Source organism: Colletes latitarsis, chromosome 10 (assembly GCF_051014445.1).
Source record: "Colletes latitarsis isolate SP2378_abdomen chromosome 10, iyColLati1, whole genome shotgun sequence".
NCBI lineage: Eukaryota > Metazoa > Arthropoda > Insecta > Hymenoptera > Colletidae > Colletes > Colletes latitarsis.
This window is the reverse complement of record NC_135143.1, coordinates 11719924-11742264: the sequence shown is the minus strand read 5'-3', so window position 1 is coordinate 11742264 and position 22341 is coordinate 11719924. Positions and strand designations below refer to the sequence as shown.

The window sequence follows — 22341 nt, the reverse complement described above, 5'->3', positions numbered from 1 at the left end:
AGTTTATAGCGAATACAGTAACGTGAAATGAGATGGAAGCATCATTCTATCAATAGTTGCAGAATATATACCATGTGATCTTCAGAAACCAACGAACACTTCGACCAAATGATTTAGGGGGACTAATCTCTTCGCGCTCAACAAAATGTTGCGTCTATTTCTAGTATATTATAGTGACACGTTGAATACAGGGCACAAATGTTTGTCTTGACAAGATAGTTGCAGCTGTTTAGATACTTGGTAGTCATACGGGAAACCGTTACATAAAATTCATATTTTTTTCAGGGAAACTACACAACCGGGAAGGCTCATTGTTTGCCTGGAGTTTGATAAATTTGCGAAAGAAGAGTCCCAAGACTGAAAGGCGCGAGGTGAACGAACCAGGAGGACCGAAGTCGAGCACATCTACCACCGACGCCGGGTGAACGAAGCCAAAGAGTCTTCTGGCTCGGAGCTTGCGATGTTTGAAGTGCCGTCGCCGGAAGCTTACAAACACCGGGCCGGTGTTGTGACATCGTATTATGCCAAGCGAAACTTACGATCTCGCTAGATCGTTAATTCGCGATCCGGCTTTACGACGTCTAATTTGCACGGAGCTGCCTGTGTGTACCCGGTACAAAACAACCAGTCGGTAGTCAAAAAGAAATCTCTTAGCTTGTTCGCCTAAACTCTACTGTCTCTGTGCTGAACGAAAACAATCTCTGATCAACGAAACTAGACTGCCCCGGATACGGCTAGCGACTAGACGATCCTGAAGCCATGCGTCGGTAATTAGAAATTGTCGCGTGGATGATGTTCTTTATTAGAACGACGTCTGTGTAATACGAATAACCCTTACAGAAACCGATATTCAGGAATATCAGTATATTAACCGGTAATTTTTCTTTTTAAAGTACATTCTTTTCCTATTTATGATATAATTAAAGTGGTGATATGATGTTATTATTATATAAAGAAAAAGTATGACTTCCGGCGAACAAAGGGGCGTGTCATTGACCCAGGGATTGGAACCGATTGGGTTTACCAACCAGCCTGTCCCGAAGCTCACAACCGCCCTTGCGTTGGATGCCTGACCTGTCAGGACGATCTGGTAAACGCGACAAGATATAACGGCATCGTTCCCGCGACCGCAAAAGTGCATCAACAGGCTGACACTGAGAAACGTCCTCGTTGCACTCGGAGGAACTGTTGGGCGCGACGCGTGGCCACCTCGTTAATTCAACGGACAGCCATTAAATTAGACCTAGTCCCGGCCTTGGCTGTGAGCAAACGCTTTGAACTTTTCCTGGAAACGGAAAAAGAAACAAACGGTCCTTCAGTATGGACGGGCACGGAGAGTCTACTGTCGCGTAGCATTGTCCGCTGGAGACAAGATGAAAGATCAATCGCGGGTCGACGACGTGGGAGCTCCCTTATCACTGTCTTGATAAACGCCGCGCTTCTTTTCTTCGAGTCGTCGCGTTTATTTCGAATAACTAGATCGACGTGTTCGGCGGGTGCGATCTAGAATTGCAATGCTCTCACCCTTCGACGTAGCAATGGTTTTAACGAAGACAAGCCATAGATCCGTGGCCCGGTTTATGTTTTATTGTACAACAGTACTCGTTCCACGAGTATCGGTATCAGAAATCGATATCGAGTACCTACGATTTTGATACCTACCGATACTTCCGAGTAAGTACTTTGGCATCGAATTGCTTAAACGTCGTCGATACCGCTGGCTGTCAGAGCCAACGACGCGACTCGTGTTTCCATCGATTACTCGTGCATGTTTGCAAATCGACACGCCGGACTTCATTCATCGAATCGGACCGCCGGATAAGTCGTCGGCGTCGAAATCGATCGGCTGTTCCGACGAACGATGGCACGGACATCGTGGCTCGAACGTATACTTGGAAATGGAAACGAGAACACCAGGCGGAATCGGTTCACGGAGCCTCGGCGAAGACGCAAATCCGATAGTTGCGAAATTTTCGAGGTCACGACCTACGCTTTTTCTCCTTTTTTTTTCTTTCCCTCCGTGCGACGATAAGCGGCCTGCAATGACGCCGATCGACTGCCTCGTATCGTTCGCTCGGCGAACACCGAGGAACGACGGTTGAAAAAATGGGAAAATTATTTAAAAATCGCTCCACCATTCCAAACGGCGCTCCGATAAAGTCGCTGTCGATTGTTCGTAATCAAAAACAACGCGATGCTAACCGATGGACGATTCAAATTTCTCGATTGATCGACGTTCGAACAATTAACTTATCGATGTTTCGTACACGAAAAATGGTTGATCGCTAAGGAATATTATGTAAATGATGTAAAGCAGAAGGGGCGTTGATTTTTATCGAAATTGATAATTTCATTTTGTCGAACTTACCCCAGCAACTGGAATAACGTGGGAGACCATTTTCGTCTTTTCCAGGTCCGTGTAATTCATGAAAACGCTTGCCGGCGATGCAGCTGCATTTACACGTCGCTGCACGGCGAGGTCCTCCCAATACGCGGAAAAACCTTCCACTGTTCGGTGATGGTCAGCTTCCCGGTTCACGGAAGCTCACGAAGCCAGCCCCGATCCTCTTCCGACGCACTGACACTTAGCAATTTCCGAATAAACGATCGGTCATTGTCCACACTATCGCTAGGCAAGGTGCACCTTAGCCGATCGACGTTACATCTTCAAAATCAGAATACTCTGTCTGGCGAACGGTTAAGTATGAGAGAATCGAATCCTCGCGACGCACTGGATTGAACGTACCCACGTATGATCTATAATAAAATAAAAAAACATTTTACATGCAGATAAATTATCATTTTCTACAAGAGTATTATTATTCGTTCAATATTGCTGGCTGCATGTTACATTTGAAAAATATTTATTTTATCCTTTCTGTACAATTCTCCTTCAATAGAAGGAGCGTACCCGAATGATTCTGTTTTCAGAAAACAGTTGCGTCGACCAATCTTCGGCAAGGAAACAACCGAAACTTGGGGCATCGTGAGAAATGGGGAGTTAACCAGAGCCTCGCGAACGATTCTGTTCATGGAAACTCGTGTCCCGGACGACAACGACACCCTGGCTACGTTTCGCTGAAAGCCGCCGATGCAACGGCATGAGATTCAGCGGGACAAGAAGTTTGACACGGCAACCAGCTACTCAGAAGGGATTCGTGACGAACGAAGAGCAGCTGAGCACTTAGCGCTGAGCACGAGGAAGGGGATTCTGTTCCCGGGAGAATCGCCGAGACTTCCGGCGGCGGCCGACAAGAGGATCCTCTGAACGTCCTCCGGGGAGAATGTCCCGTAAATTTCGGCAATAAGAGGGTGCACGCGGCCCGTCAAACGGGTCTATTTCTGGGCCCGACCGGCCATTAGGAGCTGTTGATGGCACTTAATCAGGATTCGGGTAATCGTTAATGAGAAATTACACCGATATCGGGAAGAACGAATTAGAATTTCTTATTGTTACGTTCGCAGAAATAGTTTTAGTTTATCGGTGAAAATTTAATGTAAGTATTTCTTTTATTTAATTAGGGATGCTGTTCTTAGTAACCAACTAATACTCTGAATTGTCTAGCAATATGCGAACTTGTCAGATCTACTGCTCTTTCCGTAAATTTCTTGATTTCAGTTGAACGTTAAGAAACAATGTTTGTAGCGCTAATTTCCTCCACTTTTTATTACGTGAGTATCGGCCTGGCTTCTGAGAGACTTGCATATTGGTAAGATATTGTTATCGCTAGTAGTGCAAGTACAATTGACTCTACTGACCCTAAAGAAATAGAAGCGATACCAACTATACTTTTAGAATATCGCTGGGGACTGATATAAAAATTGTTAATTCGTTTTGGTTATTAGAATAATCTATTAGCAAAAAGAGAATATTAACTCTATTGTTGCTGGAAACGAATACAAAAAGAAAGATAATTGTGAATCGGACAAGAGTTTAACCGAGAAACAATTTGCATTACTTAATTTTAGTCAAACTGGAATTAATATCGATTCTTTGTCATTAATATTAGCAGCAGGTTAGTATGTAATAACAACAGAGCCGATAGCATGAACGTAGCTGCAAGAAACGATATCGCTGGCGCTAATTAATTTGAGCCAGTCCCGAGTTACCAGCATTAATGAGAACAAAGATCAAACGTTTCTGGATCGCGATCGATCAGACTCGTTAATAGTTCTGAAATGAAATTTTTTCAAGATTTTCTTTTCCCCGCTTTCCAAACACGCTGCGCGGCCTTTCGATGTAATTAGGAAAACTTGTTATCTCCGCTGCACAAGGAAGAAACATTTATCTCATTGTTTAGTAAACATCTTGTCTCGAGTTAATAGGAATCGCGTCCGATCGCAGAACGAAGTTTACAAACTCGTTCGCGTTCGGGCCTGTCCAGCCTTTTAGATATACTTAAATATTATACAAAATTGCGGCACGCTCCGGCCTCCTTTTATCCTCTTTCGTTCCACGATAGTAACCCGCTTCATTCATATGTTCTGCGCTCGTGAAACGTTTATTGTGACGCGGGTGAACGAGATGTTAGATCAACACTCTGCAGAATAAATATCTGGGCAGATGTTTTGCGAGAGCACAGACTCGGAGGAGGACATATTGGTATCCGACGGAACCATCGGGAGGATAAGAAACCATAGAAGGATCAAATTCAACGTTTCAACACAAATTATACGAAGAATTAAATTTGTAATATTAATATACAAAAGACGACAAGAAGACGACCATCTTCGCTTCATTTTCTCTTTTATGAAGCGAAAATAGATTCTAAACGAATTCTAAAATCGCTTTGAAAACTAATGGAGATCCTTGCAGTTTCGAGATATTGTATTTCGAGTTTAACTACAAAATAAAGTGTCTTCAGATATTGAGAGATAAGTAACAGGAAATCGAGAGTGAAATGCTTCAAAATTAATTGGGAATACAAATAAGGTGGAAACTATTATTATTTCTTATTTAACCAATATGAATGATAAATACTGCGGATCGACATATAACTTTAAGCGTAAGTTTATTTTTTATATTTATTTTGTTAATATTAATTTATTTTTTTATTTTTGTTTCTCCTTTTATATAGTTTTGTAATAATATGCAATAACTACTACTTGTTACAGTTTCCACACTATTATCGTACATCAAGTATCAAGACCATCGATGGAACAGATCGCACTCAATAAGGATTTTTAACAGGTGAATAATAATTGTATAGAAATCCATTATTTTCCATAGCACAGTGAATCCAGCCATTAAATATTACATTTCGATATTTCGTAGCCTATCGTTAGAAGTTCTTGTGATATAATTAAATGATGACAATCCTTTGACTTAATGTAATTGCAGCAAGAATATTAGCAGTGTTATCCTCGTTAATAACATTTTTTACATTCATTACAGGTTGTTTCAAAATTCACCATAGAAGTTTCTAGATGAAGTCACCAGGGACTCGTACTCCAAATTGAAATGACAAGGAAAAAGATCTGATTATTACAAACGCGGCAAAGAGAATACCTGTACAACGTTCCTATCGATCTGTAGAACATCCTTCTTGGGTACTTTTAGTACTTATCCAACTATAAACACCACTTTCCTGAACAAACGTGGCTAGGACAACAGAGAATCCTGAACTTGAACCTCGAGCAGCTTCAGGAGTTTCGAGATAAAATCATCGATAGCAAGCACCAGAGACCCTTAAGGTTGAGTCACAGAAGCGGAGGAGGTTAAAGACGCTGAAGGATCGGCCGGGTCACAAGAAGATAGATCACCAGAGATGTTTACCTTCGCTGCAGCACTCCGATGACGATGCTCGAATATCACGACACTGTTTTTTACACGGTTTCCGGCGACGTTTCGCGGCGTTCCGGCGCGTTCAAGCGTAGAAGAATACCTCGTAAACGGTACGAGTGTGCGTCAGAAACACGCGTCCGTAGAGGAAAGCCAGCCAAGATTGAGACTGATCGGGATCGTTCCGACCAAGCGAGCATTTCGGAGCGGGTAGAGGCGCGCGTAGGCGGAGTCACGGTGCTCGCGAACCCGCCAACTTATCGACGCCCTCCAGCGTTTCGTTCAACGCTGTTTCTCCGCCTCCTCTGCCTCCACCGACCGAGAACAGGATCGAATCCTGGCCCTGAAGCTATGTACCTGAGCTTCGATAACCAACTTTGGCTCGATTTTCCAAAGATCGGAAGTTCCCCTCGCGGAAACGAGATTGTAACCGATTTGGAGCGATTTCTTCTTCACGAGAAATCAAATATTGCAGGTTTGACGACCGCAGTTGCTTTCAAAGATGTTTGAAAGAAATAGAGTTGATCAAATAGGAATTAATGAAATTTTATTTGTTATTCATTTATTTAACGAGTAAGGAAAATCTGAAAGGCTGTCAATGTTTCGTGTCTTGTTAAATTATCTCCGCACCCTAATTTGTGACAACCCGGAAGGGAATACTGTACCGGACAAGAACTGTCTAGAATGCGTTTTTCGCTTTCTTTGGCATGTCTAAAAAATGCCTACACGCCGACAATGAAATCACGTTAGAAAAATGTACAATTTGTTTTAACAAACATTATTAATCCAAATGAAATTCTCAAAAATTCTGACCGATATTTTAGAACGCATTCTTTCATTTTTTTAGTGTTACGAGGGATGCTTCGTAAGCCGTTTTATTATTGCATCGACGAAAAAGAACTGGTTCAATGTTGCAAAAACAAGGATTATGTAATTGCGGTCAGGTGAGTCTTAAGAAATCGCGTTGAGCAATCGTTGTTTCGCACAATAATCGTTACCTATAATCGAATTAGCAGAATTTAACGGCGCAAGGCTCACGGAGAAGTCGCTGAATCCACTGGAACCTCATTTCAACATTGAATACATAGCCTCGGTCTGATCACAGACTTGCTGATTCTCCTTACAGCCACGCGACTCCTTCGAGTTTAACGGGTCATAACATACTTTCCATCAAACACTCACAAAATGTGAGTCTCTACAAAAGATTTACTACTTCAAATTATTCAAAGGAAACCTCATTTGTATGTTTAGGTAAGTACTGTTCACTATTAAGTTCATCTATCATTACTTAATACTAATTTATATTATATTCGTAGCGTTCGAATACCCATAAAATATTTGAATATTAAATTATTCCATTACTTCCAGCCTTAATCGAGACATGCGGCTGCCGCATCAATACCTATCGATTACATTAAAATTAATACCTGTTTAATTACATTCATAACTTATAGGGCACGGAGAAATCAATATTAATATTTTATAAACTGTCTGAATATCAAACATAATTAGTGACGATTTGAAGTTATTCGAGTAACTATTTAAACAAATGTTTAATCAAAATCATTCGAATAATCCACGACCTAGCGACCTATAGCAAACTAGCTACATCATTATCTCGCTTTATCGATGATAATTGACGTACGAATCATATTATCGATATTAGACAAAATGTTAAATGCGTCGTACTAATATCGATGACAATTTATTTTAATACCAGTTTGATATTTTCAAGCGATGCATGTGTATCGATACGTATTGGTATTAATTAGTATATCAGTGAATTGGTCCCATCACTGTCAATTAATTGACCCATCAAAACCGCGTTTGTGAACATGCAAAGTACGGAATATCAGCGAATAAGCCGGAGAACCGTTCAAGCAGTAGAATAAAGGGGAAGGAAAAGCAGTCGCCATGCTTTGGGCGGGGACTGCGGTACAATAAGCTCTTCCATTGGACGAAAGATCCGATCTGATGCATTGACTTGCACACGCTGCACGCGCCGGCCCAGTAAACGTTTTCCTGGACTCTGACAATTATTGCATCATCTAGAGAAGCTGCATTCTACCTTACACGGGATTCACGACCACTCTAATCGTACCCCTTTCAGATCGACTGTTTACTATTTTCTGTTATTAACACGCAGTGATGCACATAGAAGGTGTACAAGAGTGCTGCAAATATTTATATTTTTAACTATTAACGTCTTTTTATACGTAACAAGAAAACAAATTTGTAGACAAATCGTGTGAAACATGAATGCATACGAACAACAACGTTTAAATTTTCAAGCTTTGTAATTGTATTTCATTGAAAATTCTAAATGCAGCCTAGAAAACGATACTCCAAATAGAGAATGGTCCCTTTGTATTTCAGAATGGAGTTTCAAGGAACGATTTGGTTCCTTTTCACGACGTTGTCAGTCGGTATCGAGATCGAAATCACTGGGGAAATAAACAGCGCCCAGTTCCCAACCATTCGTCGCGGGCAACATAAATACTTCCCAAGTGGTATAGGTGTTCGGTTCGAAGAAACGGCCTGGCGATACGTGACTTTGATTATGTAATACGAGGCTACGTGATTTAGGCAGGATATTGATAACGACCATTAAATGCGTACTCTGCATGCATGGCTTGCATTTCCTCGACTTTTAAATGTATTCAAAAATATAAGGATTATAATCGTACGCTAGCAATGAAAAGTTTGGAATCGATAAAAATAATTGAATGGCTATTCAATGATTTTGAAAAATATAGTTAATCGAGTTGGCTTGTGAACGGTTCGTATATAAATTTTGTTCGCTGGAGCGACAATGATTATTGAAAGCCACTGATTTGTAACGTGAAACGACTCACGTGTTAGGATAGAAAGACAAGGAGCGCCGCATCGGAACAGCCGGATATTTTTCAATGCTGATAACGGATTGTTGATTGAAAGCTAGGACTCATGAGCTTGGATGTTGTCACTGTAACAGTGTATTGTTAGACCAGTACAATGAGCGTGTTTAACAATACTGGCCAGTCGGTCCGGTCGATTGTTTCTTCGCCTCTTAACATTATCGTTGCCATTAGCGGCCGCGAACGTGGTTAATTCTCTATTAAAACACCGTGGGCTTTACTTGTCCAATTACTATCGCTTGCACGATACTCCGATTCCAAGCAGAAGAATAACGCCAAAATAAAAATCAGTACAGTTCTCCGATTATTTATCTCATAATCGATAAAACTGTATTTTGACTGCTTTATTTTATATAACAATTTTATAATTTTAGTAAATTGAATTACACACTGTTTGAAAATATATAATTTATAATTAAAATAACGTACATAATGTCGAAATGAACGCCTTGAAAATGATAAAAATTTGGACAATTGGTGTTGGGGTCATCGCGAAAATCGAGACGTAAGTACGGTTGCCTTTGGGCGCCGTGAAATTCCTGTTGCTCGTTCGCGACAAGTCACGCCTATAGAGAAACGATAAATTAGTATAGCTAAATGGCAGTCGTTGCGAGGAAACTCAATCCTTCGAGCTCTTTAAAAATTACGGCTGGCTGAACGAACGCAAGGAACGAAAAAAAGAGAAATGGGACTCCTTGTTTTGATTAGGGAATGTCAAAGCAAACTGACTCTCGAGCACTAAGGTGCCCTTTCTTTCCGACAAGAGCCTTAGTTCTCCCCCTCTGGGTTTTACTACTTTTTTATGGTGGTTCGTTTGTCGCGGCCAACCGAGCCAGAGCCCTGACTAGCACACGGTCACGTTCCCTGACAAGCCATTTGCAAGCTATTGTATCACAGTTGTGCGCTTACTCGACCAAAAAAAGATAGAAGAAACACTTTTTGTGGAGTTTCAAACTAATCTAAGAACAAATTCAGAACTACGGTAGTAGAATAGTTAAAGAAAATTTTATATTCTAGCATGATAACACATGATAACTGACTGTATAACTACAATCATAATATCTGTGAACAACTTAGTAGAACCCATTATTAACATTAAGAAATTATGATAATTTTATTTATTCTGATTTTAATTGAAATGTTAGTGTAATATTCGTTTAATTTATGAAAATATTACATAAAAATAATTATAAAAACAATATTTATTCCAGTAATTCTCAGAGTGTCTTATAATTTTGTCTACCAGTGTAGAAGAGATCCGCGATCTAGGACCATTACTGAATGAATACCGTTATTAATTTCTGTATTTAATATCGAAATTAAGAAGTAAATAAAATATAAGGTAAATAAAATATAAAATCAGAAAATAGATGCCGATCGGTAATATAGTTGATACGCCGCTAGTGAAGATTCATTAGTATCATGAGGCTCCATCTAACGGTGTATGCATACCTAAAAGATGCCGGTTCTCGGTCGAGTCTTTCGTAACCTATAGAAGCAGAAGACGAAGTCGAGAAAATATTGGTGTTCATCTTGCGAGTGTATTGCTATCCAAAGAAACTCGAAGAATTGACATGGACGACGATAGCGATCAGGATAATCCGGTCGAAGATGACTACTACGCATTCCTGAATATTTCTAAAAACGTGAGCAATCGTGGCAAACGCGTTTTCCCAACGAATATTTCCCATTTTCCCGGTCAAGGGTAGAGATCAATTCCGAGCCCTCCACGTGACACGTTCCTTCCCAAAGTCTGATGTAATCGTACCCCTTGCAATAATATTTTAAATTATTGGAATATAACGATGCATTTGTTCAGATGGATTTCGTGGAAAGTTTTGCGCTTGAAATCGTTTCGAAACACGGCAATCCGTGGCTGTACTCCGATCGCCAACTCGTGGAACGAAGCGACCTTGTTATTTCATTCTAATCTATATTCTTATACTTTTGATGAAACATGACAGAATATGCGTTTCAAAACGATATTTTCATCGAAGTTTCTGTCATTGGAAACGAATGGATGTATATCCCTTTGTGCAGAGTACTAGCACAATGTTTAACCAAATTTCATTTGCAAATACCACTAGTCATACTTACGAAAAAATGTAATACAATAATAGGTCGTCGAATGTTTTCCTGCAGAGTGGTAACTTTGAATTTTGCATCAGAATTTTTGTCAAAAAATTTTTAAAATTAACTGATAGATAAAATATCAGAAATGAGTTATGAAAACCCTGCAATATACTTGACGTTAAGGCATTGAGATCTTTTGGTCATGGTAGTTATGATTGTAGGCAACCACGGAAGAAATTAGCAATGCCTATCATAGGCAAAGCAGGGTATATCATCCTGATAAGCACAGAGATCCTTTAATCAAAAAAGAGGCAGAAGTTTTATTCAGTCGCATGAAAAAAGCTTATGAAGGTTTGTCTAAAATGTTGCAAGTACATTCTGATACATATCCATGTTCGAATAAAACATTGTTTGGTCAATAGTTTTAAGCGATCCACATCAAAGAGCTATCTATGATTCGGTGGGAATTAGAGGATTAGAAACTGAAGGTTGGGAAATTGTGCAACGTACAAAAACTCCTCAGGAGATCAGAGAAGAGTATAAACGTCTTGTGCAAGAGAGGGAAGAGAGGAGGCTACAGCAACACACAAATCCCAAAGGCAGCATTACGATGAATGTAAATGCTACAGATCTGTTTAACAGATATGATGAAGACTATGAAGATAGGTAATGTGTAATCATATCCAATAGAGATATATGTACTAGAGTATATATTGTATTTTAAAATGCAGTAGGGATCTCCTTTCGTGCATTGAAGTCAGTGGAATGACATTTACACAGTCTATTGAAGCACCTCTTACTTTAAGAGACACTGTAACTATGTATGGTCAGTTGGGTACACAAAATGGCACAGGTTCTGGTTCTATAAACGTCTCTGCGAGACGACTGCTTTCGTCGAAAGGTTGGGTAGAATTTGATGTGGGTGCCGGCAATGGACCGATGGTATCCATAAAAGGTTTCCGCACATTAACGAGGAGATTATTCTGTGACGGTGCGACGATATTACAATTTACGTCGCGCGGAATAAGACCCGGTCTTGTAGGAAGTATGTTTCTCGCTACACGAAAGTAACAAAAGTACGAAAGTAAATATAAAATGTTAAACTATATTTTATCAATTACAGCCCTTGCAATGCAATTAGATAAACATACGGTAGGGTATCTCACATATAGAGCAGGAATACAAAGTGCTATGAGTACAATGATAGTAAGAGATACGTCTAGTTCGTATACTGCATTGTCAATACACTTGGGTATCTTACAGTCTTTTGTCAGTCTTAATTATACCTATAAAATGGAGGAGAAGCAGATGAAGCTACGCGGAAGTATAAAGTTAGTAACTGCTAGTAAATTGCTTTATAATTCTAACTGTGTTAATGTTAACATTTCATGATTACTAGGGCTGGAACATTCGGAGTATTCGTGGAATATGGAGCGGAGAAAAAAGTATCACGGCATAGTAGTCTTTCTGCGGCTGTACGCGTCGGATTACCAACAGGAGTCACTCTAAAAGTGAAATTGAATCGTGCCTCACAAGCGTACATGTTTTCGATTCACTTGAGCGACGAGGTTCTTCCGGCCCCTGTGTTTTATGCCACTGTACTACCTATAGTCACCTGGACTATCGTAAAAAAAGTCGTGATAGATCCTCTGGTGAAAGAACGAAAAGAGCGCGAAAAAGAGAAACAAAAAGAGATGAATAAATCGAGAACGGAAGAAAAACGAAAAGAAGCTAAAATTGCTACCGAATTAATGAAAGCCACAGTTAGCAGAATAAGAACCGAAGAGGAGTCGAAAAGAGGATTAATTATCACCAAAGCTTTGTACGGACGATTTGTGTATCCTCAAGAGGACCGATCTTCTTCGGATGAACATTTACATAGGGACGAAGTAATAGACGTAACCATTCCTTTGCAATGTTTGGTGAAAAACTCTAGACTGGTTCTACATGATGCATCCAAGGTATAATATCTTGTGTATTTGTAGGTACTATAAGGAGTTTGATCAACTGCTTTTTAAAATCAAAATTACATTTTTATATTTCACAGAGCCAGTTACCTGGATTTTATGATCCATGCGTCGGAGAGGACAAACAATTGTTAGTACAATATTTGTTTCGTACTCGAACGCACGAATGTATTGTAAAGGACAACGCACCACTCAGAATACCAATACCATGTACGAATACATCAATTTATATGCATTTAAAATTCTAGTTTCGCGTATTTCAATGATAACTTATCTCTGTTTCAGCACACGCAGTAAATACAACATGACGTATGCGACACCATAAGAAAATAAAGTGAAATCATCGCAGTACGCGATGTTAACTTATACCGCTTCACTGAGGTTTTTTTTTTTAAATCATTCTTAGATTAAATTTAAGCAAATATCATGTTGAAGAAATTGAGCGTTCATCAATAATTTATGCTTTGTACAATAATTTCATTTTCCCAGAATAATTATTTGCATTATATTGTTCCAATTTAGATTCCAGCAGAGATAAAAGTAGAGGACTGATTCGCCTTAATAGTGTGTTTATATAAATTAAGCATACTGCAAATAATTAAAGTTTTGAAACATAAAAAAAAAACTAGTTACACGAAAGCAACATTTGAATATTATCTGGAATTCTCTGGAATTTTAACTGTTAAAGTTGTATTTCTTGCACAAACGTAAATACATTACTTCTAAACATTTACAACTACTGCCCATAGGAGAGAAAAAAACAATAGTATATTCTTAATAGTAAGTGCAACGATTGCATTGAACTGTTAAATAATGACTGAATTGTTAAACGAAATTTTAAAAAAAACAAGCACTTATTAAATCGTACAATATGCTAATAGAGATATTTTGCATATTACTTGAGATATTTATAGATGAGCAACCTCACAAAGTTACACAGAATGTTAATAAATTGGTTGCACTATAAATATTTCTCATTATAGTTCATTAGTGTATGATATATATTTCTTCCATTACAAATGATGTGTATATAATTATATATACATAAATTTTGAAAACTATATTCGTGTGTCGATTTATCTGAAATAACTTTACAGCTCAACACAAAACAACCAATGAAACAATAAAAATGTACTTGAAATTTATTACAAATGTCATCGATATATATCGATACATATCGTGGCCATTTTCTTGTTTCTTTCCTATTAGTACGCAATGATTATTGAGTAGCGCTAGTAGTAGGTCAAAATAAGATGGCTGACAAATCTTAAAGGTTGTTTCCTACTATTGTCTGTAGCTCAGTAAGTACGTGTGTAGTAGACAGTTCGTATACCTTTTGATTTGTTAAATCTGTTGTAAGTAAGGCTCAAAGTTTTTTGATATTGGTGATTCAATTGGTAGAATATGGCGTAATATTGCAATATATATAATAATGTGTGTATATATATATAAATAAATATATTTATAATAATGTAAGAATAACAGAAAATAAAAAAAAATTAATGAAAATCGTTGTATTCGTGTATGAGTATATCACATGATAGATTTATATTATTAGAAGAGCCAATTATAGCTAAAGCAGCTATTATGAGTAAAAACCTACCATATATTTTAATATGCAAAGTAAGAAATATTAGATGAATTGACAAAAAGATATTTTCAAAAGTTGGACTAATCGCCATCTCTAGTTCTAAGCCATCTTTCGGATCACGGTTGTGAATGGAATTTAATCACGAGCGTGATCGTGATTTTGTGAACACTGTGATAAATCACTGTTAGTGATTTTGCATGCCATCTCTAGTTCTTACCAAAGATACCAGATTGAGCACCGGGTGCACTACTCATCCTATGCCAGATCACGCGCACGTGAGCTCGTAGAGTTTCGGAAAGTCGATAAGGGCAAACTGACACATGCTCTCTTTCTCAATTCTCCGAAGCTATTCGAAGTAATTTCGAACCGCCTCGTGGGAGTCGAGAGAGCCGCCCTAGTTTGTCGTGGAATAGTTCGTATCGTCCACGCTAGATGGATTTCTCTATAAACTTGGGTGTTTTAGCACCAGAGGGTTTGAGATCTAAAATAAGCGACATCTATCATTGAAGATAATGAACTATTCCACGACAAACTTGGGCGTTTTAGCACCAGGGGGTTTGAGGTCGAAAATAGGCGCCATCTATCGTGGAAAATAACGAACTATTTCACGCCAACTTGGCGGCTCTCTCGTCTTCCACGAGACGGTTCGAAATTACTTCGGGTAGCTTCGGAGAATCGAGAAAGGGAGCGTGTGTCAGTTTGCCTTTGTCGACTTTCCGAAATTCTACGAGCTCACATATGCGTGATTTGGCATGGGGTGAGTAGTGCACTCGGTGTTCAATTTGGCATCCGTAGTTCTCACCGATAGTAAGAGCAGGGAGAAGATTTCATTTGCGCAACTCATAGGATTTCCAAGGCGGCTGGAAAGGATCGTGTAAACAAGGATTGAAGAGTTTGACGTGAAAATTCCCTGGAACTATGACTTAAATGATTAACCAGGAAGATAATAAAAAAGTTCGTCGTGACATGACGTACGAAATAAACTAAGTACAAAGCCTTAATAAATCTGAACGGCAAAAGCGGTTCCCTGCTGACAATGAGGCCCTTGTAGAATAGAGACAAACAATACTGTAACGTTGTGACAGAAGGTTTTACATGATAAACAGACAGTGTGTGATGGATTATACAACTGTAGTTGAGCAGGCTGTGAGACAGTTTTATGCAGAAGGAAACAATGAGGTGCATTCTTGGCTTCTACGGGTACAGGCTTCACCAGAAGCTTGGACATTTGTCTGGGAGCTCCTTGACCCTTCCAAAGTAAATAAATTATTTGCTTCATTCTTATCAGTTACCATATTATTACTGACAATCCTGATTTATGTTGCAGTCGTGGGAATTGCAATTTTTCGCAGCTACCACGTTGCACACCAAGATTTCTAAACAATGGGATGAAGTGCCTAAAAATGAATACCCTGTTCTGCAAGAGCGTTTGCTCAGTATTATGAAACAACCAAATACACCCAAGTTTGTCCTTTCCAAACTCTGTCAAGCAGTAATGTTCCTCACATTAGTTACAAATCAATTCAAGTTACTTTAATATTATCATGGTATATTAATAAATTTTGTGGTTTTAGTTGGCTGGATTTGTGGCAAATGCCTGTACCACTGAAAATGAGGAAAAAGATAAAAATGTTGTGGATGAACTCATGAGGATGTTGCCTTATGACTCGTTTCCTATGTTGGAATTGTTACTACGCACACTTTCTGTGTTACCGGTAAAAGTAAAATATATATAGATACAGTATGATACTATTCGTTGCTTTCCAAATTAATACCTCCATTCGATACTTTAATTAGTCAGAAAGGAGGTTTGAAGCAAAACGTGCCAAGTTATCCAAAACGTTAAGCAATGGTTGGTACAGAATAACCTGGCTTCTACAACAAGTCTTCTCAATGTTCAACCCAAATTCCCAAGGCAATGGCAATGCATTGCACCTGTTAGCAATGGAATGTGCATTATCGTGGCTCAAAGTTTATCAACTTCCTTTAGACGCAACTGGACAAATATATCCTCATTTACTAATTGCTGCAGCGTATTATGCGCCAAGCAGGTATAGGTGCTAAATTTATACTTATTTCAAACTTATTAGCAGCATGAAATATGTATATATATATATTTTATATTGAATTAAAGAGAAGGTTCGAACGAGGAAATTGCTAGAGGCTGGGAAGTTGTTCAAGAATGTTTGACTATAATAGTAACACATCATGAACTTAGAAATAGACCGCAAACATTATGGGATTGGGCACGAAGTTTGGTAACTATTGCCAAACAATACAGTGGACAATACTTCTGTGAAATCTTAACTGCTATTGGTGAAACTCGTAGCAGAGAATTTTTAATTGCTTTGGTGCAAGAAGAAAGTGAAACGCAAAAATGGACTGCAGAAAACCTCATCGAGTTACTATTACAATGTTCGGAACAAAAAGGACGGTATCCGACGGACGAAACTCGGAGTTGTATACCTTTTGGATTTTGGTATACGTTACAGGATGATATTAATACTCTTGACCAACCTATCAAGAGCTGTGCGTTAGTAGCTCTAAAACCTATTTACGCGAGGTTAGCGCAAGCATTATTACGAAAATCAACGCTTCCTTCATCTCCGAGCGAAGCTGGGGACGCGGATGAACGGGAACACTTTAGGTGTTACAGACAAGATGTTGCAGACACCTTAGATTATTGTTATAGAGTATTGAGACAAGATTTATTATTACTTCTTGGACAAAGATTGAGTCTAACATTGGATGGATCGGAAAAGTGGACTGACGTGGAATCGACTTTACATGCCTTCGAAGCTGTGGCAGACAGAGCTGGTGCAGAAGAGTCGCATTACATTCCTGCTTTGATGGATTTGGTTCTTACTCATATTCCTTATGATCTTTATCCGGGAGAGGTAAGTTCTCTTGTACTAAAATCGTGCATAATCGAATTATGGTGTAGTCTGTAATAGTTTAGAGGGGACACTGTACGTTGAAATTCGCCAAATATTTTCTAGTACATAATTACAATATTATAGATATTTGAAAATTTATTCAACATTTGCAGCTTTTAGCATGCGCGTGTTCAACGATAGGATCGTACGCCGAGTGGATAGGGGAACATCCGGATCCCTGGCTAGAAAGAGTATTGCAAATCGTGACTTTAGGTTTAGTCAGTGGTTCTGTGACAGCACCCCTTGCTAGTATGGCTTTGAAGGACTTAGCAAGAGAATGTGGACGACACATGACACCTTTCGCGCCGTCTATTCTTAACACAATCGAACAAACACTTCCAAATGTTGCACCCGGTAGCGCGGAATGTTTGCGACTGATGTCTGCTGCCAGTAAATTATTGAACACTTTATCTACTGTTGAAGAACAGTTAGCTCACCTTGACGCTACGTTAGGCTTATGCATAATAAAGATACGAGCATTGTTGAAACAACCATCGTTTGTGGTGCGTGTCGGGATAACAACACAATTAAAAATGGTTGGCATGTTTCTTTCTACGATGGAAGGATCAATCGGAAAGGTTGTGTTAGATGAACTATTGCCGATATTCAAACAAATTGTCGAACATCCTGAGTGGGGTCAGGATAATGCTACGCTGGAAGCGATGTATGTTTGCGCAAAAAAATCTCTATTGTCGTTGTCGTATCCCGAAGTAGAAGCACGACCTCTTCTTCCAATTTTGACCGGCTCGTATAAAACGTGGCCCCACCCTGCCGCGTTGCATTTGTTGCGACAACTTGTGGTGTTATTTGGACAAGATCCCGATAACATCATAGGGCCCATTTTCGCGGAATTAAGTTCAGTAACGTTAAGCGGTGTCAGAGCCTGTAGGTCTGTTAACGGTAATTTATCCGACTGGGCAGAATTGATGGAAGCTTATCTTGGATCGTTGGCTCAAATTTGCAAGAAAAATACTAAGATGTTATTGCAAGTCCCAGATCAAATTCCCAGAATGTTAGAATGCGGTAAGCTTTTATTTTTATAAGCTTTAGGTTTTCCTTCTAGACGTATATTTCAATGGTACAATTTGCACGATATCTTTCACAGGAATGGATTGCTTAATGTTACCGGAAACTGGAACAGTCAGAGCAGCTGGGCATTTTCTCACTAATGCTGTCAAACTGAGCCCTCACTTGGAAATATTTATTCAACCAATCGGCCAGGAACTCGTTTCTGTGATTTTACAATGTGTGGGTACGTAAATGATTTTCTTTTAATACTTGTACACAGGGATGTGGAACATCGATATGACTTCGATATATTTCGATTGATTTTACAATCGAAATATATCGAAAATACTGAATATGCAGCAGGGTATCCCACTTAACTTACATACATTTTGCCCTTACCTGATTGTGGATGTATTTTTTGGGATAATAATTCTAAAATTGTAACATGTCACCGTAATTAGGTGGAGTAATACCACGGAACAATTTACTGCCTCACGCAGAAGTTCTGATAGCGTTGAACAAAGCGTATTTCGAGTGGATGCCACAATGGCTTCGTGTCGGATTCGAAAAACACTCGGAACAATTCTCAGTCTCGGAAGGACAAAAGAAGATTTTTATAAGTACCGTTTTACGTGAACGACATTACGCACGGCGAATGTGGGAGATTCTAGACGACTTCAGTCTTCAAAATTTAGCTTCGGCAAAGACTGGAAATATAATGCCATGCCAGCAATAAGAAGGAAAAGGTAATGGAAGGAATTCATTGCATCAATGAGAATACTTGATATGAAATTCTGTTTGCATATTAAGTGCTACGTATTGTGTAAAATACTTTCTCCGCGAATAAAGTTAATCAGGTTAACGTTTATCTTTTATATAGTGACTAATTTTAAATAAAGACTGATATAATGGTAAATATGAAGGGTAAAGAAATTTATATTATATAGTAATATTCTCAGATTATAACGTTCTCTATTAATTACTTTTGGTTTCAAAATGTACTTAAATTTATTTATTACAGTTGCTGTATTATGCTTTCTTTTATATATTACATATTTACATTTAAATCGATACTTTTGAACGTAGATGCAGTCGACGGAATATTCGATAAAAGTTTAGCTACCATGGCCATTTCTTTGTTTTTAGCGTCGATCTTCTGTAAAGGCGTCCACGAATGATCTTGTTCCAATCTGTATGCACCTTTGTAAATTTGAGAAGGTCCTGACTTACCCCATTCCTACAATACAGTATAATTTGCAAATTTGTACGTCTTTAAAAATTATAGGAGTAAATTAAAAATAAAACATAATTTACCTCTGGACTAAGCATAGAAAAATAAAGCTGGCCAGTCTCTTGTTGATAGAGGTGATACACGTGTCCAGGGTGTTTCACAAAATTGCAAGCAACATGATGCAATTTCATGTTCCAATCTGCTTCTAGGAGAATGGTTTCAGCTTGTTTCTTCAAAGATCTTATTTGCTCTGCAATTACCTGTAGCTTGCTACATGCATTTACTTTAACAAAACTGTCAGCTTTTTGAATTTCTATAGCCAACGCAATCAGATCCTCTTGCGTTGACTTGGCTACAGCTTCTGGATTATTTAATGGAATACCTTGTGGTTCGGTATTGCGCTCTACTAGAGCTACTGTTTAAACATTAATAATTGTTGTTGCATACTTTTGAAACACGTAAGAAAATTTGCAAAATATTTTTAACTTATACCTTTGGAGAGTAGATTGTTGGATTTGTCCATTGTAGTAAAATATAAGGAATGAAACTTCAGTGTTCTATTGTATAATCTGGATTAACTGCTTCATAGTAAGTCAAAACTTCTAAAAGCAATTTAGAGTATTCGATTTTTATGTTACATCCGACGCATTATTTTATTTAGGTGGTAAATACGTAGTTTTCGATTTCATTCGTAATGTAAGTACCTTTTACTATACATGTAGCTTAGATGTCATATATATATATATTTAGTGCATCAGCTGTTACGTCATTTTAAGATTTACATCGTGTCTTGGTTTACATAGTCTACTCAGAGTGCCATGATCTTCACGATATAGCGACGTCGTAAATTTCTTCCGACGTCAAAGCATCGATTTCATGTATCTTAAAGTTCATAATACGTAGATACATTGACACTGGGTGAAAGATTTATTTCTATAGTTCTGACCATGGCCAGAGTCCTTATTTGCGTTTGATCACGTTACTTTTTGGCAGTCAATACGTATCTGTTAAAATGTTCGAAGAAATTTACGACCCCTCTATATCGTGAAGGCTATAGTATACGAATTCCCCATACCTCTAGTCAAAATTATTAATCATTGGTCCGAAATAAAGATTGAGCAAATGCAAATAAACAATTCGTCACGTGATCGAGCCACAGTCGATCACAATAAATCACACTGTCTTAACATAGAGTAAAAAACAGAGGCGAGATCTCTTTTATTGTTCGTGGTACCGGAAGTTGATTTTCTAGAAAGAGCCGATGTTAGTTTGCATCGATAGTTGACTCGACGTATCGAAATTTCGATATAGTCGCTGTATTTGTCGTAAGCAAAATGGACCAATCATCATCCTCCCACAAAGTTTACGACTGAACATTTATCTTTCACAAAGCAGATGCTATAAATGTAAAGAATTTTCTGCGTCTAACGTGCCATTTTATATTAAATGAACCATAAAAAAAGAATAAAACCTGTAAATATTCTCTTTATTGAACAGAATTTCTCCTTTTCTTTAGTGTCGTTCGTTGATCTTAAATCACAAACGAAGTACGCATAACCTGCATTCCGTTACAGTAGTTAAAATCCCCATTCGTAGATAGCGCCACATGTTTTCGTATTTTTTAGGTAACGTACCGACAAAGATAAAAAAAACTATCGCTTCCAATAGTTATCGATGACTAATTATTTTGATCATAAATCTGTAGAAAAATGGTTCAAGAGTGTTATCAGAGATTTACATTTAATAAAAGAATTTTGTAACGGTGCATAAATTAATGCGGGATAATCATATACTTATCAAGAAAGCAATCTCCACAAAAATTTGTTTATTACAAATTAATTTCGTTAAAAATTAGAAAATTGATCCATAAATTTAAACGGTAGTGTACGTCAATTAATTCTTGTTTATGACTCTGCTTATTTTGGTCTTTATTTACCACACTTTCGAATCCTTTTATTGATAAAAAAAAATCGAATAGCGTAAACAAAAGTTTAGCTTTTTAAAGAATACGTTAATGGATTTTAATTTATGAATGTAACGCGAACGAAAGTTAATTTACAAGCGAATCTAACATTTTTTTTCGTTATTCGGGAATATCAAATTTGTTTAACGCCGCAAGACGAATCCGTTCTACTTACACGAATTTGAATTCACTTTTACACGTTAATTACAAGCAGTTAGAGATAAGTACGACAAATCCTCGGGTCAGCTGGTTCTCGGGTGCATGTTCTGCATATTTACCGGCCCGTTAATACGGATCAAAGTTGGCAAAAGTTGGCGTAGCCCGCCAGAGAATTTAGTTGGCCGAGCTTTCGATGGTAACCGAAATTCCACCTTGCAAACTCCAACGAGTTAAAGTCCGGCAGCATTGTTATATTTTACGTGTTTGCACGGACTCGCTCGTCTGATGTTAGAGACTAAAATGCTCCGAATTTTGGCCAAAATTCGAATTACGTACATTGTGCTCATTGACGGAATGTAAATTTGTTCGGTTTTTACCCCGACTTCTTTCCACGGATGTAGAAACTTTTATGTCGAATACGTTGGCAGACACAATGCGGACCGAGAAACAGGTCGAGCGCGGATTTGTCTATTCGTTTTAATTTCTTATTATTCGATTATTGAACAAAAATTTTCTTTTATCGTTTTTGCTTTTACTTCGTTTAAAGGTATAATATTTCTTTCCTACAGGGTTGACTTTCGTTCACGGCGGGCCTTGTTAGAGGCCAAGCAGATTCCCACGAGATTAATTTACGTTTTCGAGCGACGTTTCGTTCGGCAGTTTGCGTCATCGCGGAAGAAGCCCGAGGATGAATGACTCCACGGACCTTTGGGTCTTCCTTGAGAAAATCATTT

The 22341-nt window shown here is 38.4% G+C and overlaps 4 protein-coding genes and 1 long non-coding RNA gene across 15 annotated transcripts in view; 3 read left to right on the top strand and 2 right to left on the bottom strand.

The window, feature by feature from the left end:
* LOC143346826 (uncharacterized) overlaps nt 1-14618 on the bottom strand; it is a 26625-nt gene extending 12007 nt beyond the window's left edge. For 4 of the 6 annotated variants that reach the window (XM_076775327.1, XM_076775332.1, XM_076775330.1 and 1 more), the window contains exons 1-2: nt 5777-5933; nt 2369-2757 (exon numbers count right to left, since the gene is read on the bottom strand). In XM_076775327.1, the coding sequence (XP_076631442.1) occupies nt 2369-2428 (60 nt within the window). In that variant the 5' untranslated portion in view covers nt 2429-2757; nt 5777-5933. Of the gene's footprint in view, nt 1-2368; nt 2758-5509; nt 5650-5776; nt 5934-14527 lie in introns of those variants that run through there. The other 2 variants (XM_076775329.1, XM_076775328.1) reach the window with 2 other exon arrangements.
* On the top strand, nt 4012-5417 carry LOC143346831 (uncharacterized). The gene is made up of 3 exons (XR_013080511.1): nt 4012-5006; nt 5116-5191; nt 5396-5417. It is a non-coding gene; the product is annotated as an uncharacterized LOC143346831 (long non-coding RNA).
* On the top strand, nt 10172-13685 carry LOC143346825 (dnaJ homolog subfamily C member 11). The gene is made up of 8 exons (XM_076775326.1): nt 10172-10325; nt 10974-11103; nt 11175-11418; nt 11484-11797; nt 11876-12083; nt 12152-12713; nt 12800-12929; nt 13005-13685. Exons 1-8 carry the CDS (start codon nt 10254-10256, stop codon nt 13025-13027), a joined length of 1683 nt encoding a protein of 560 aa, XP_076631441.1. The 5' UTR covers nt 10172-10253; the 3' UTR covers nt 13028-13685.
* LOC143346824 (importin-13-like) lies at nt 13975-22341 on the top strand. 3 transcript variants are annotated; one of them, XM_076775325.1, is made up of 10 exons: nt 14935-15067; nt 15157-15567; nt 15638-15802; nt 15885-16025; nt 16108-16361; nt 16445-17207; nt 17360-18269; nt 18352-18498; nt 18716-19000; nt 22177-22341. In XM_076775325.1, exons 2-9 carry the CDS (start codon nt 15406-15408, stop codon nt 18988-18990), a joined length of 2817 nt encoding a protein of 938 aa, XP_076631440.1. In that variant the 5' UTR covers nt 14935-15067; nt 15157-15405; the 3' UTR covers nt 18991-19000; nt 22177-22341. The 3 variants fall into 3 exon arrangements, with proteins under 3 accessions (XP_076631438.1, XP_076631440.1, XP_076631437.1); XM_076775323.1 differs by lacking the exons at nt 14935-15067; nt 22177-22341 and adding an exon at nt 13975-14020 and having other exon boundaries at nt 15106-15567; nt 18716-19299; XM_076775322.1 differs by lacking the exon at nt 22177-22341 and having other exon boundaries at nt 18716-19299.
* On the bottom strand, nt 19188-20776 carry LOC143346830 (uncharacterized protein C1orf50 homolog). 4 transcript variants are annotated; one of them, XM_076775340.1, is made up of 4 exons: nt 20561-20776; nt 19978-20087; nt 19569-19900; nt 19188-19491 (listed from the first exon to the last, which is right to left on the bottom strand). In XM_076775340.1, exons 2-4 carry the CDS (start codon nt 20006-20008, stop codon nt 19303-19305), a joined length of 552 nt encoding a protein of 183 aa, XP_076631455.1. In that variant the 5' UTR covers nt 20009-20087; nt 20561-20776; the 3' UTR covers nt 19188-19302. The 4 variants fall into 4 exon arrangements, with proteins under 4 accessions (XP_076631455.1, XP_076631456.1, XP_076631454.1 ...); XM_076775341.1 differs by lacking the exon at nt 20561-20776 and adding an exon at nt 20190-20549; XM_076775339.1 differs by lacking the exon at nt 20561-20776 and having other exon boundaries at nt 19978-20181.